Source organism: Paralichthys olivaceus, chromosome 24 (genome assembly GCF_024713975.1).
Source record: "Paralichthys olivaceus isolate ysfri-2021 chromosome 24, ASM2471397v2, whole genome shotgun sequence".
Taxonomy (NCBI): Eukaryota; Metazoa; Chordata; class Actinopteri; order Pleuronectiformes; family Paralichthyidae; genus Paralichthys; species Paralichthys olivaceus.
Genome location: NC_091116.1, coordinates 4,992,393 through 5,005,842, shown reverse-complemented (window position 1 = coordinate 5,005,842; position 13,450 = coordinate 4,992,393). Strand labels below are relative to the sequence as shown.

The 13,450-nt window shown below is 44.1% G+C and overlaps 1 protein-coding gene across 3 annotated transcripts in view; it reads left to right on the top strand.

The window, feature by feature from the left end:
* nbeal1 (neurobeachin-like 1) overlaps nt 1-13,450 on the top strand; it is a 36,265-nt gene that overhangs the window by 10,205 nt on the left and 12,610 nt on the right. For 2 of the 3 annotated variants that reach the window (XM_020103336.2, XM_069521392.1), the window contains exons 8-30: nt 634-719; nt 1,412-1,775; nt 2,014-2,120; nt 3,358-3,444; nt 4,907-4,990; nt 5,267-5,365; nt 5,510-6,081; nt 6,380-6,512; nt 6,633-6,752; nt 6,888-7,197; nt 7,295-7,380; nt 7,624-7,713; nt 7,828-8,005; nt 8,125-8,258; nt 9,075-9,234; nt 9,523-9,625; nt 9,732-9,891; nt 10,786-10,944; nt 11,200-11,359; nt 11,567-11,655; nt 11,872-12,471; nt 12,838-13,013; nt 13,103-13,391. In XM_020103336.2, coding sequence (XP_019958895.1) covers nt 634-719; nt 1,412-1,775; nt 2,014-2,120; nt 3,358-3,444; nt 4,907-4,990; nt 5,267-5,365; nt 5,510-6,081; nt 6,380-6,512; nt 6,633-6,752; nt 6,888-7,197; nt 7,295-7,380; nt 7,624-7,713; nt 7,828-8,005; nt 8,125-8,258; nt 9,075-9,234; nt 9,523-9,625; nt 9,732-9,891; nt 10,786-10,944; nt 11,200-11,359; nt 11,567-11,655; nt 11,872-12,471; nt 12,838-13,013; nt 13,103-13,391 — 4,346 coding nt within the window. The remainder of the gene's footprint in view (nt 1-633; nt 720-1,411; nt 1,776-2,013; nt 2,121-3,357; nt 3,445-4,906; nt 4,991-5,266; nt 5,366-5,509; nt 6,082-6,379; nt 6,513-6,632; nt 6,753-6,887; nt 7,198-7,294; nt 7,381-7,623; nt 7,714-7,827; nt 8,006-8,124; nt 8,259-9,074; nt 9,235-9,522; nt 9,626-9,731; nt 9,892-10,785; nt 10,945-11,199; nt 11,360-11,566; nt 11,656-11,871; nt 12,472-12,837; nt 13,014-13,102; nt 13,392-13,450) is intronic. The other variant, XM_069521393.1, reaches the window with a different exon arrangement.

The following is a 13,450-nucleotide window of genomic DNA, read 5'->3' as shown; positions in this document are numbered from 1 at the left end:
TAAAAAAGCCAGCTCGTGATCACATAAGCTCCTCTTTCACCATCTTTTTGTCTATCATGCCGTCACTCGCTGGCTCTCCGCCTCTTCCCCTTATCTCCTAAGGTCCAGCTGAATCCGTCCTTTGATAATACCCAGTGCCCAACCTGACAGACTGTGTGTATGTGCGCTTCTCTGTGTGTATTTTCATGCTTTTCTGTGTTGCATGCAAAGAGCAAGTGTGTGGGAATACCAATAGAAAACTGTAAATAACAAAAAAAAATATGTCCATCGTGTAGGTGCTTAAAAGTTTTTGAATTAAGTAAAATATAATTGTGGCATGATTGAGATAGAGGAAAAAGACATGACGGAGTCAAGATGTCAGGATTCCTCTCACCAATCAAACGTGTTGACAGATGAGTTAATGGATGACTGGGACCACCCTGACCCAGAGGTCACTGGCAGGACCGGCACATACCTGCACTGTGTGTGCTAACTGTCTTATCTGGTATCATTGAGCTTCCGTGCGTGTGTGTGTATCAATGAGACATAGAAGATAAAATTGTGTCTGTTTGCCTGTTTTGTTTATAGACAGAAGTTTTGTGTTTAACTTGTATTTGCATAGCTGATAAGTGTTTGTGTGTGTCCTCTTCCCAGAGTGCTTCCAGGAGAGCGAGCACCTGAAGGAGAGTCTGAAATGCTGCCTGCTGCACCTGTTTGGAGCCATAGTAGCTGGTGATCAGGTAAGGGTCTGGATGAACTGGACGTCAGTATTGACAGAATATTGGCTTAAATCAAATCTCACTAGTAATGGATTTGCTTGGAAAGTGTTCAAACATGGTACAACATTCATTCTGTCAAAGTAAAGCTGCTGACTCAGCTTCCAGTTTCTTTTGCCACAAAATACCCATCCATCTATTATTTATACAGCTTATTTATACAAGTTGAGAGGGGGCTGGAGCCACATCATATGTAGCAGGGTGGACGCGCTCCTTAAAACCTCTTAAAATGTCTTAGATGCAGATTAGATGGGTGTAAATTTTTTTAGGTTCTTCACTGCCAAAGGTCTGCCAAAGGAAATAAGCTTATTCCACAGTCATGTATATGCACTAAATATGAAGCAAGAGGAGTGTCTAGTGGGGTTACTGTGGCTTCTGTCACTCTGAAATAGTTCCAGTATGTTCTTTCCATCAAACCACAACTTCCCATTTTAGATTTCTCTTTGTGTGCGAAATAAACAAATGGGACACAACATGTAGTTTAATGATTACATTAGTAATCTTTAGAGCTTTTTGTTGATGTTAATGTGCAGTATCTATTTCTATTATGCTTTGGTAAATCTTTGGCTAACTATACTAAGGCTGTACCCTTCACCCTCCTCTCATCTCTCATACCTTACTTTGTTTTCCTCCTTCCACAACTTTGTCCCTGGCAGAGGAACGCTCTGCTTGCCATCTCTCCGGCTACCATGGAGGTATTAATGCGGGTGCTGGCCGACTGCTCCATGGGTAGCTGCTCCTCAGACGAGGGCGAGGACTGGGACAGTGAGGCCCCTGACCGAAAGGCGCTGCTGACTCTGGGCTGCCTGCGAGAGGTTGTTCATCGCCTCCTGGCCTCCAGCTCCGATCAGCGGCAGGTGGAAATTGCCTCAGTTCTGGAAAACTACTTCAAGCTGCTCAACTCGGACCCAGCAGCCGTAGTTGCTGCTCGGCAGCAGCAGCAGCAGGCCAAGGGCCGAGTGCCGACATTGGGCCGACACTGGGAGAGCCGATTTGTGGCACTGCAAGTGAACATGCTAGGTAGGGATTTAATAATGGTGACCTTTGTCTACACTTTTATGATATTAAGTCTATTCTGCTGACCTATTCTAGTTTGTTGAATTACTATTTGCAAAAATGTAAGCTGGTATTAGTTAATTCGCTTAATTCCCCCATCTGATTTTCTGTGCTTTATTTTCTTTCTCTCTGTGTCTGACTTCCTCTCTCCATCTGTCTCTTTGTCTATCTGCCTCTCTCCGTCATACTTGCTGTCTCTTAGACACCATCAGGGACATGTTCCTGTGTTCAGACAGGCCAGTTCTACAAGCCATCTTCCTCAACAGTAACTGTTTTGAGCATCTGACACGACTGCTGCAGAACAGCAAGGTAACTGCAAAGGTCTTTTTATTTAACCTGATTACACAGAATGTGTATAGCTGGATCTTGTTTTTGAAAATTCCTCTGAAATATTTGTTCTTGTTTAGATCAGCAAAATTAGATATTAACCTATTAGTAGCATATCATAATATCTCGTATCTGATATTACAAAATCCTTATTTGTTTGAAGTTATGATCTGATTAGTCTGATATCCCCATCGTTTTTGACCCACTGCAGACCACATTTGGAAGTGGTCTAGGTTGCATGTAGCCACATATTTAGCTTTTTAGCATTTAAGCTGACATCCTCTGCGCCATTTCACAATAAACCCAAAGTCTTTTTACACTTCTCAGTGTTTCCACTCACACTGAATAATTTATGGCCACCGCCACAATATTAACACTGACCAGCACATATTGATTTCTATCAATGGGTAAAATTTTATTTCATTCAAAAGATATGCATATTGACTCAGTCAGCCCCAGGCTGCACTCTCTCCCTATCTCTCACACCGACTCACAGACACACACATTGACAGCGGACCTATAAACTCTGACTGGCTAAAAACAACATTATCTGGTCTTTGTGAACAGAATTAACCTAAGTATTTATTTGCATACAGAGTGAGGAAGTGTGATCCGATCATAAGTAGTCACCGGAGAAGCATACAGGACACATTGTATTGCCAGGTTTGAACCGACATACTCAGAGTTGTCCACGTGTGACCAGATCTCTCAGGATAGATAATAATACCATAATATAGGTCTGACAAGGGGCCGTTAGGGATGATAGTGCACTTAAAGGTGCATTTGGTTTAGCAAGTCTCTTTCAGTTCTCTTTCAGCACTAATACAGTGCCCAAGTCTTAAAAAAATCTAGTAGTAACTGTTGATGTCATTTAATGTACTGGTGTAAAAAGGACAATAATCCCAACTGAAATATAAGTAGTAGTCTGTTCTTAGCTGAATGTCATGTTTAGTATTTCTCAAAGTATGAGAGTGAGCATTTTATTCCCACATTGCATGTTTACCTCCCCACAGCAAGGCTGGATCACCAACACGCCTCCTCACAGTGACCCTGCTGAGGGTCATGGCTGTAGACCTTAACCACTCACCCTCTCCTCCACTTCCAACATCTTTCCTCCCCCTGCACCATCCTCTTGTTTCTTCCTTGTCTCCATTTTCTTTGTCTATCAACCTCCCTACATTGCTATCTTGACATGTTGCCTGTTGTGTGTGTGTGTCAGCTGGTTAATGCTAGGTGCACGGCGGCAGACAAGGACCAGAAAGATATAACCAACAACAGGTTACTGACAGCAGAGAGGGACACTCAGGTACCGCCGAGAAAGCCCCCACCCTACCCCACCTGAACCCCTCACCATCCATCTACCTGCCCCTCACTCTCCACTGCTGCCAAGCCCCACTACCTGAACCTCACCGGAGCCACAAAGCCTCTCCACAGCAGGACACTCACACTGCTTTACGTAATTGGGTCACATTTTAATAGAAAAAAGAAAGGTCACTTGTTCCCCTCAGAGTATTCCAGCTTCCATTCTACTCTTTGTACTTCCTACTCACAGAGCCACCTTTTCTAAGGTATAATCCCCTCCATTGATGTGGATAATATGAATACAGGTGGACAAACCCGCATGAAGACATACAAACACATCAATGTGCCTTTGTTATAGAGGAGCTGTAATCCGATGCAGCGGCAGATGCTGCTTCCTGCTTGGTGTGTTTATTATTCATCAAGCTTTTTTAATTCCAGAGATCGCTAGTTAAATGATCATACATACACTATAGCACCTATTTAGTTAAAAACACCCAAAACAAATCCAAACACTGCAATTAGTTACTAAATAATCTTGCTGTGGAGAGGCGACTATACCTTTTTTTATCTCATTTACATTTTCAGTTCCCTCATGCCTCCGCAGCCCTCCTCATCCCCCTCCCCACATTTTCCTGGTTTTCTGCGGTTCACCTGTACTATGGGTTCCTCTGGAATGCTATAATATTGGCCTGGTGTGTGTTCACACAGAGTTCAGTGGTTTGACTTGATCTGGACTTGGTGACAATGATCTCAGTGTTTGATTTTTTTGCCACAGTCCCTCTCCAGCTGGTCCAAGACTCTCTGTAGGTTCGGCCAGTCTACAGCTGCATGTGAATTGAATAAGGGGTCCAGTTCAGTGGCCCCAGAACTTGACACGTTGGTCATGAGCAGGACAGAGCTGGATGGAGATGTGTTTGTGTATTTTTTCATGGTTCGGCTTGTGTTTCATGGGTTGCATGCTTTCTGTGTGTGTCAGTGTGAGGAAAAAGAGTGAGTTACTTCTGTCTGTTCTGGGTGTTTTTATTTAATTATGACCAAGCCAAGAGCTTCCTGCTTTCAGCCTCATCGTCATGCTATAATTTTTTTATTTTTTATTTGACCTGAAGCAGAAAGACAACACTCTCCTTATCTTCACCTTAACATCTGCAGTACAAGCTTTTATGCCAGCTCCTACTGCAGTGAAAGCACCATCAATGATTTAACTCACACACTAATTTAATCAAGCCCCAAGGCGTCCTCCTAAGTCTCTCTTTCATTCCTCCAAGTGTGATGCATGTTGTTTTCAGAGCCTTAAATAAGTTGATCATTATCATTTTAGCATCACAAACCTTGTATATAATTGTGGCTTCAAATTGAATGCATGCTCGTTGCAAAAGATACAAATAACATTCACTTGGATTAAGAGGAGATCTACCTTCTGTCCTATCATTTGTTACCGGTGATTGACCTGTCTGATTTTCCTTCAGGTGTTTCAAGGGCGACTAGACTCCCTCGCTGTAGCAACCATCAAAGCGCTGACAACAGTGATGCACAAATCACCAGCTGCAAAGGTAACAGGAACCTCAATACATTCATTGAAATAAAACATCATATTATAGTTAGGTCCGGAAATATTTGGACAGCAACACAATTTTCATAATTGTGGCCCTGTGTACTACCACAATGGATTTGAAATAAAATAATCAAGATGCTATTGAAGTGCCGACTTTCAGGATTGAAAGCTGCTATTATCTTTTATCCACTACTTATGCACACCTGACATGAAGATACTGTTCATGCTTTGGTGCAACAAATTTGACTTTTTCTGTTTTCTTCCACTCCTGCAGGAGGTATTCAAGGAGAGGATTGGCTACAATCATCTGTACGAAGTGCTCATCTCACTCAGCCAACCATCCCGACACCTTCTGAAAGAGCTGATGAATATGGTGAGAGAAACCTCGTCTTTGGTGCTTGTTGACCTCGTCGGCCTGTGTTGATATATGTCGGTTTGTTAAACTATGTCTTAACTTTCTGACGTTGCCCGCTGTGTCAGTTTACATGTATATGTATCTGTTTTCATTTGTGTGTAGGCGGTGGAGGGTGAGCACACCTCAGTGGGGCTCCTGGGCATAAGTAATGTGGAGCCTTTACTACTGCTGGTCCAGTGGCTCCCGGAGCTGGACTTATCTGAGCTGCAGCTTTTTACGGCTGATTGGCTCCGCCTCCTCAGCTGCCTTAATCGCCAGACCCGCGCCACCTGTGTCAATGCCACCATGGTCATGCGAGCACTGGCCGCCCTGGAACGCCACCAACGACTACATCGAGCTTGTGCTGAGAGCCTACTGGGCCTGGTAGGCTCACTGGGTTCCCAGTCCTTGAGTGCCAGGGAATTGCTGGGTCTCCTGCGCCTACTCAGACCCCCAGAGTCCAGCCAAGCTCACCCCTATGTAGGTCCTGCCCTGAGAGCCCTCCTGGCCATGGTACGCAAGCAGGGCTTGGAGAGCGCCATGCAGTACTTTGACCTGTCACCCAGCATGGCAGGCATCGCAGTACCAACAGTGCAACGCTGGCCCGGCTCTGCCTTCAGCTTCATTGCCTGGTTGTCACTTGACCAGGACCAGTTGGGTCCACCCAGCAAGGACAAGAGGAAACAGCTCTACAGGTGAGATGAGAAGAGTTGTGATGTGAAGAACAGGGACATTGAAAGGGAGAAATAGACTGGAGGATGATGGCATTCATATCACTATAGGTTTACATCAGCTAAATATAATTCATAAACAAGATAAACAGACATGTCGGCACATTTAGTTCAAATTCATTGCCTGGTAAATAAAGAGAATAAAGAAAAAAATTACATTTTCTGCCTTTTCCACTTTTCTTTTAACAGTGATAATAGAATCAAACAGGTAAAAATGTCAACAACTTCTCAAAAGTTTTTTCCTTTATTTCATCTTGTACAGCTTCTTTACTCCGGGAGGGACGGGGTTCGAGGCCTTTATTAGCTCAGCGGGCGTGCTGGTGGTGGCCGTTTGCACCAAGAAGGAGTATGTCACAGTAATGCTGCCAGACAACTGCTTCTGTGACTCTCTCTGGGTGAGTCAGGTTTAGGGACTTTCATTTATTGAAAGGGTGTGGGTCACTAAAATATACAAATATAAAAAGAATATAAATTTCCACTAAAATAGCACTGATTTTGTATCCTTCCTTCTACAGCACAGTATTGGTGTGGTGCATGTGCCAGGAAAGAGGCCATTTGGACAAAGTCTTGTCTATATTTATGTTGATGGACAGCAGAAACTGTCTGCCCCTCTGAAGTATCCCACCATGACAGAGGTGAGACCTGCAGTCATGTAATAATTCACTGAAAAGGCCTGGCATCAATAATTAATCAGGGAAATGTGAGCTTTGTAGACATCGTGAAGGTTTTTGTTTGCTGACTCCATCTTGTTCTGCTCTCCTTCCCCAAAGCCATTCACATCCTGTTGCATTGGCTCAGCAGGCCACCGCACTACGACGCCTCCGCCCTCCCAGATTCCAGACCCTCCCTTCTCATCCACCACCACACCCACCACTCGCTCCTCGCTGGGCGGCATTCTGTCACCACAGACCTGGGGGGGACTGCTCGGGGGAAAGCCTGAGTCTGTGACTAAGCTCATCTCTGCAGGGACTCAGGACAGCGAGTGGGGGAGCCCCACATCCCTGCAGGGACAGTTAGGGAGCGTCATGGTCTTCCATGAACCCCTGCAGCCCAGTCATATAAAAGCCATCTGTAGCTCTGGTAAGCAGGAGGAGATGATGGAATCAGATATGAAAGAAAAGCATTGGTAGATTTTTTTTTAGTTTCTTACATTCATACTCCTTTTTTTTTTACACAGGTCCAAACTGCATCTCTCCATTCAAAACCCAGGAGTCAGAACTTGGTGACCTCTCAACCAAATTGCTGCTTCACTACTCACCGAAGGTACTTCAACCACTGTGGTTTCAGCCACCCCTTATTAAAGCTTTGAAATCAGACATATAGACAGTCCAGATTGTGATTCTTGAGTTTTTATTGGGTCATATCAGACAGTCATACAAGTGTTCCCTGTTTTTTTTTTTAAAGAACTGGGGAAATTTGTTTTGGAAATGTTTTAGTGAATGAAAAAGAAAAAAAGATTGTATCTAAATAATACTAAATAACTAAGCATGGTCCTTCTTTCTACAGGCTTGTAGAAACCCCATCTGTCTAGATCTGTCACCAAACATGCTTCATGGACGCCTAACTGGCAACAAAGTCGTCAACTGGGATATCAAGGTGGGAAGGAACATGCAGCTCATGCTGTCATGTATCTATTCTGTGCTCACAGGAATATTTCAACTTTTATTGCATGGATGTTTTTATAATGTGTTGCTGTATTATCTGTGATAGGATATGATCAACTGCGTGGGTGGACTGCCCGTGCTCTTCCCCGTGCTGGAGCAATTGGCCCAGGTGACGCCTGATCAACATGGCAGTGATCCTGCAGCTGGGTCGGATTTCATCACCCCTGATGTGACCACACCAGCTGATGGAGACTGGGTCATTCTCCCATCCAACAGAGCTTCAGGTCTGTTTTGCTACAACATGAAACAATTTATATTCTTGTTTTCATTGTTTCTCTTACCTCTTGCGTCAAGACAAAGATCTCCCTGTTGGAAATAAATTAATTTTGATTTTCTGTTTCAGAGGCTCGTCTGGAGAAGAATCTGGTGGCCACCTTCCTGTTGGTTCTGAAGCACTTCCTGCAGAGACACCCAATCAACCAGGAGAATCTGCTCCACTCACATGGTGTTGGTACATTGGGAGCACTGCTTCAAAAGGTCTTTGCTTTGCACATGAGTTATATTACCAGGGTGTTGGGATCTGAGATGTATTGGGCTCAACTGCGTTGAATAATTAAAAAAATATTTTTAATTTACACTTCAGATCATTTGCACTAGAAACACAAATCTCACACTTGAAAAAATAAAAATCACACAGATTAATTTCAGTTTGGCAAAGATTGAGGGTATGTTTTCCTCAGATGTGCGATTTCCATTTTCCTGTGCTTCAGGGACAAATTGCATTAATTACAATGGGTCTCACCACATAACATAAGTTCATGCAAAAAATACTGAACCTCCCCCAGTGACGTTAATTCACCTAAGATAGCTTTTGTCTTTGCTTTTTTTCTTTGCGTCTGTCTGTTTCCCCTCATTTACTCATTCTTTAATCCTTAACTCCTTATTCCCCGCTTTTCCTTTTCTACCTTTTGTGTGATCCAAGTTCTTCTGTTTATCAAGGGGTTGGATCAGCATATGCACCAAGGGAAAGTACAAGCCTCCACAGAGACCCAGATCAAAAGAAAATGTCTCAGATACAGTTATAGTTGTTCAAGGCAAAGTAACCACACCCAGTAAATGATACAAGTCCAAATAAACCACTAATGTGTCTCCCCATTCCAACATGTTCCTCATCTGTTTGTGGAGGGAGTTATAGGTGTCACATTGCTCTATACAAGCTCACTAACAAGTCTCATCATTGTTTATGGGACATATTAGATACCTTTTTTTATGTGTTTCTATTTATTGAAAGCTCATTGGCCCTACTGACTCAGAACTCTCTCTCTCCCCTTCTCCACACCCACACATACATAGCTGCCGGTGGGTCACGTGGACGTCAGCGTGCTCGTAGCTATGCAGCTGCTGATAGAGCAGGTGACGTATGAGAAGAACCAGGCTCTGCTGCAGCAGTTTCACACACATCTACTGTTCAATTTCAACATCTGGAACAAAGGAGACTTCCCTCTACGCATTGGTGAGATTGACTGTTCAGAGTTTCCCTTTTAGAAAACATCTCAGAATAATAAGTCTCAGAATACTTCAAAGTGATTAAAGAAATTTAAAAAAAAAACAGTAACCATGTGAGTGATGCAGTCCGATGCAGTATCTGTTGATACACCTCCTGTTCTGTTGGATGCAATGCTGCTGTATTGTGTGTGACTGTGCGTGTGTGCGTGCGCGTCTGTCTGTGTGTGTGTCTGTGTGTCCTTGAAGCTGTTCCATTTCTGAGCTGTGCCCTTGCTTTTTTTTTCCCCCCATGAAGGTCACATCCAGTACATGTCCACCGTCATCAAAGACAACAGGAAACAGTTTAGGAAAAAATACGGAGTCCAGTTTCTGCTGGATACCATACGCCTTTATTACGGGTGAGACTCCATATCCCAAAGTTCATATCTTCACATCTTTTACATGTATCGTATTGTCTCTCTGATTTTCTCACCAAACCTCACCTTCATCTGTTCTACTGTGTAGGAAGAACAGTAATAAAGACAGTGACCTGAGTGAGGATGACATTCGTACCATCAGGGCATCTCTCTGTGGCCTCATCAAGTACTACATCAGCAAGGGCATGTCACAGGAGGAGATGCACAGCATTCTGGGATATATTGCTGCCATTGGAGATGAGGACCAGGTTAGTTGATGTAGTCCCTTTTGTACTACAACTGAGTGCAACATTCACTATGAACAAAAGGTTTGTTAATTTTCAGTCTTCCAGGGAGCCTGTCTATCACGCCAACATCCCAGAAATTTGGAGAAGGTCAAGTTATTATTTGCCTATTGACACATATATTGTGAAACTGGTTAATTCCAACCACTACTGCCATTGGAGGGTTTTTGTGACAAAAGATGGCCTTTCACTACAGGACTTTTAGTTTCCGTGTGACATTTAACTGTAATGACGCTTGCACAGGAAGCTGTGCAACCCGTTTCCTGCCTGGCAGCTGTTTTTCTGTCCTCTCTCTCGCTTTCTGCATTATTTTGAAAAAACATTTTCTCCTCTTTAAGCAATATTCCTCAGCATTTGCCTGAAACAAACCATTTTATACTTGATAATGTCTTTCGCAGAATGTGGTACCTGACAGCTACTTTGTGAAATCCATTCTCTCCTCTTGTCACACCTCCTCCCTACCTCTCTCCCTGTTCTAGCGCTGTCTTGTTTTTCATTTAGTGTCACTTTGCATATCCTCTTACACTGCAGCACTATAAATGGGAGCTTACATCACCTCTATGAACATATGGTCAATATAATCGCATGATCCACCTCAACTGCATCTGCTACCTCTATGATACCATCTATCCGCTCAAGTCAAACTGACGATTGTATAAATAACAATTGCTTTACCCAATTAACCATTAATCTGCCCTGCTATTGAGTCAATTCAGGCCCCATACACAGCTCCCATGTTTTACAGTTACCACAATTTGCCTTGTCTTTTAGAGTGATCACCACCTTCTCAAATAATGTAGGAATCTGTTAAAACAAGCCAACTTGACAGTGCTTGGGTTGTGCTTGTGTGTGTTGCAGCTGTGCGGGCTGCTAGAGTTGTTACTGAGCCTTTTTCAGAGCAGTCCGGCCAGGGACCAAATCTTCCTGCTGCTCTTTGAGCCCGGCGCGGCTGACTCCTGCTACGCTCTGCTGCTGAACAACAAACACTCAGACCGACTACGAGAGCTTGTCTTCAAGGTGGGTTTCAGCCCACTACACTTGGAACACAGTTAATTACACGCTCCAGTACTTAATCATTACGATAATGATGTTGCTTATAAGTCTGTTATTTTTATGGAGTACAATATCCTCAAAGGTTTTGAATAACTATGGAATACTTTAAGATTTTCAAATCAGGAATTTTCAACAAATTTGATTGTAAAATAGTGACTGTTGTACAGATATTCACCCACATGTGTTCATATTTGAGTTTTTTTCTCTGCCTCTGTTAAGCTGTTTGAGCGCATGTTGCGATGCGATCGCGTCTATGAGAAGAATAAGCAGCGTTTGAGGCTGAGAGAGACGGGCTACGCTGGCCTGTCGCTGCTCTTCTCTGAGCTTCACATCACTCCAACCCTGATCCGCTGTCTCCTCAACCAGGTCCTCCACACAGGTCAGTCTTGCGTTTCCACTCCTGCTACGATAAATCTTCCTATACGATATATATACATATAAGCTTTTTTATTAAGGTATTAATGATGAAGGCTGAACTTTTTGTAGAGAGGCTGAAAAAATGTCTGACCAATGGACCAAATGAGTGTAGTAGTGGCAATCAATACTGCACATACTGTATGTCTAGATAACATAATGTCATCTACAGATAACGTGGTGAACTACAAGGACCTGATGTCTCTGGTGCAGCTCACTCATCGGGCCGGACCCACCGTTCGCCTCCTGGTCTGCAAGAGGGTGAGCAAACACCTAGACGTTAACCTGCAGATGCACACTATCAATTATAGTGTCTTTCATCTCACTGTTAGGCCACACAATCACAGAATATTATATAGGTCACAGAAAAGTGGTTCTGATATCATTTTAAAGTCAGATAACTATGGAGCTTTAAAATCATCTGATGGTTGCATGAATCATGTTGTTAAAAAAATACTTTTCCTTCTCCGTCTTCAGGTTTACCAGCTGCTTCAGTCCCAACAGGATGCTGCCATCCAGATTTCAAAGCAGCAATGTTGGCAGGACACCCTCATGCGGCTGTACTTGCGGGGTGAAGGGTCCTTGCCACTGCGGAGTGCCGACACTGTCAGCACCTGCAGCCTGGACCTCAGTCGGCCTACTGGCAGCAACATCAACCGCCTGGAGCTGCCGTTGGAGAGGAGGACACGGACAGGAAGCGCTGGCCGCCTGGACCGGCTGGAAGATGACCGGCTTAGTATAGGTGACACACGCTCTGTGGACAGCCTGGAGAATGGTGACATCATCTCACTGCTGGACACACCGTCTTCCTCTGCCTCCACTGAGCCACAACTCCACATCAAGCCCTGGGTGGTGGGAAAGTCAGGCGGCCTGACACTGGATCTGTCCCACCTGCAGGGTTATGAGGGTGCGGACAGTGGCAGCCAAACACCGGGGAGCATGCCCAGTACTCCGTCGCCACTGGAGACTTCAAAACCTTTCCCGGGAAGCTCTGTGGATCGAGAGGCATCCCTGACTGAAGACAGCTTCCTCTTCAGTGACAACATCTCATTGGGGGAATCCTTCAACAATGCTGAGGTGAAATAAGCAATCACAGCTGACAGACAGCTTTAGGAGTTTTGTTTGACCGCATCAGATCCTTTGCACATCCATTTCATCTTGGAAATGTCAAACTGGGCTCAGACTTAAGGAAGTTTAGGCCAATTCAACCCCTATTAGGGCCTCCACCGATAATCAGAGGACAAATCTAGAGTAGACTAAATGTCAGTGGAATTTTATTTGTTATCATCTTATGAATTTCCCCTTTTCTTTGTTATATCCTGTTGCCTACTGCTGCAGTTATACATCAGATGAATCAATAAAGTTTAATTTAAAATAATCTATTTGAATAATAATACTCTCCCTTTACTTCTTCTGTCTGTTTGGTTTGCTGCCGCCCTCTAGCGGACTGAGGAGGAACTGTGCAACATGCTGCTGGACATAGTGCTGTGCGTGATGTGGCGTGGTGTAGAGGGTTCCGATGATTCAGCGTGGCTGGAGCGCGGCCAGGTATTCTCAGCTCTCACCAAACTGGGAACTGCCAATGAGCTGCTGCTTCCTGTTGACCAAATCAAACTCAGGTCAGGCGCTGTTAGATCACAGACTTAATGGTGGTACTATGGACTGCATACTTCCAGAGCATCTAATAGTCTCTCTCTTTTTTCTTTAGTCTAATGGAGCGTATGTTGGAATGGGCAGTGAGTGATAACCGTGAGGCATCAGCTGCCACGTTGCCACAACACACGGAGAACGCAGTGCGGCTGCTCCACATGGTACAAGACTTCCTGCAAGCAGAGGGCCTGGTCAATCCTGCACTGTGGACAGAGAAGGTCCTGGAAGAGACTGTGACACTGATGGACAGCCTCATGGTGTGGTACTCTGCTGGCACCCAGTGGTTCCAGCTCTCCCAAGTTGGACTGAGATTGTTGCTCGGATTCATGGCCCAGGAAGAGCCTGAGGTGAACTATTTCATACAGTTGAATATGTATTATTTATTTATTTTTGTTCAAAGAAAGCA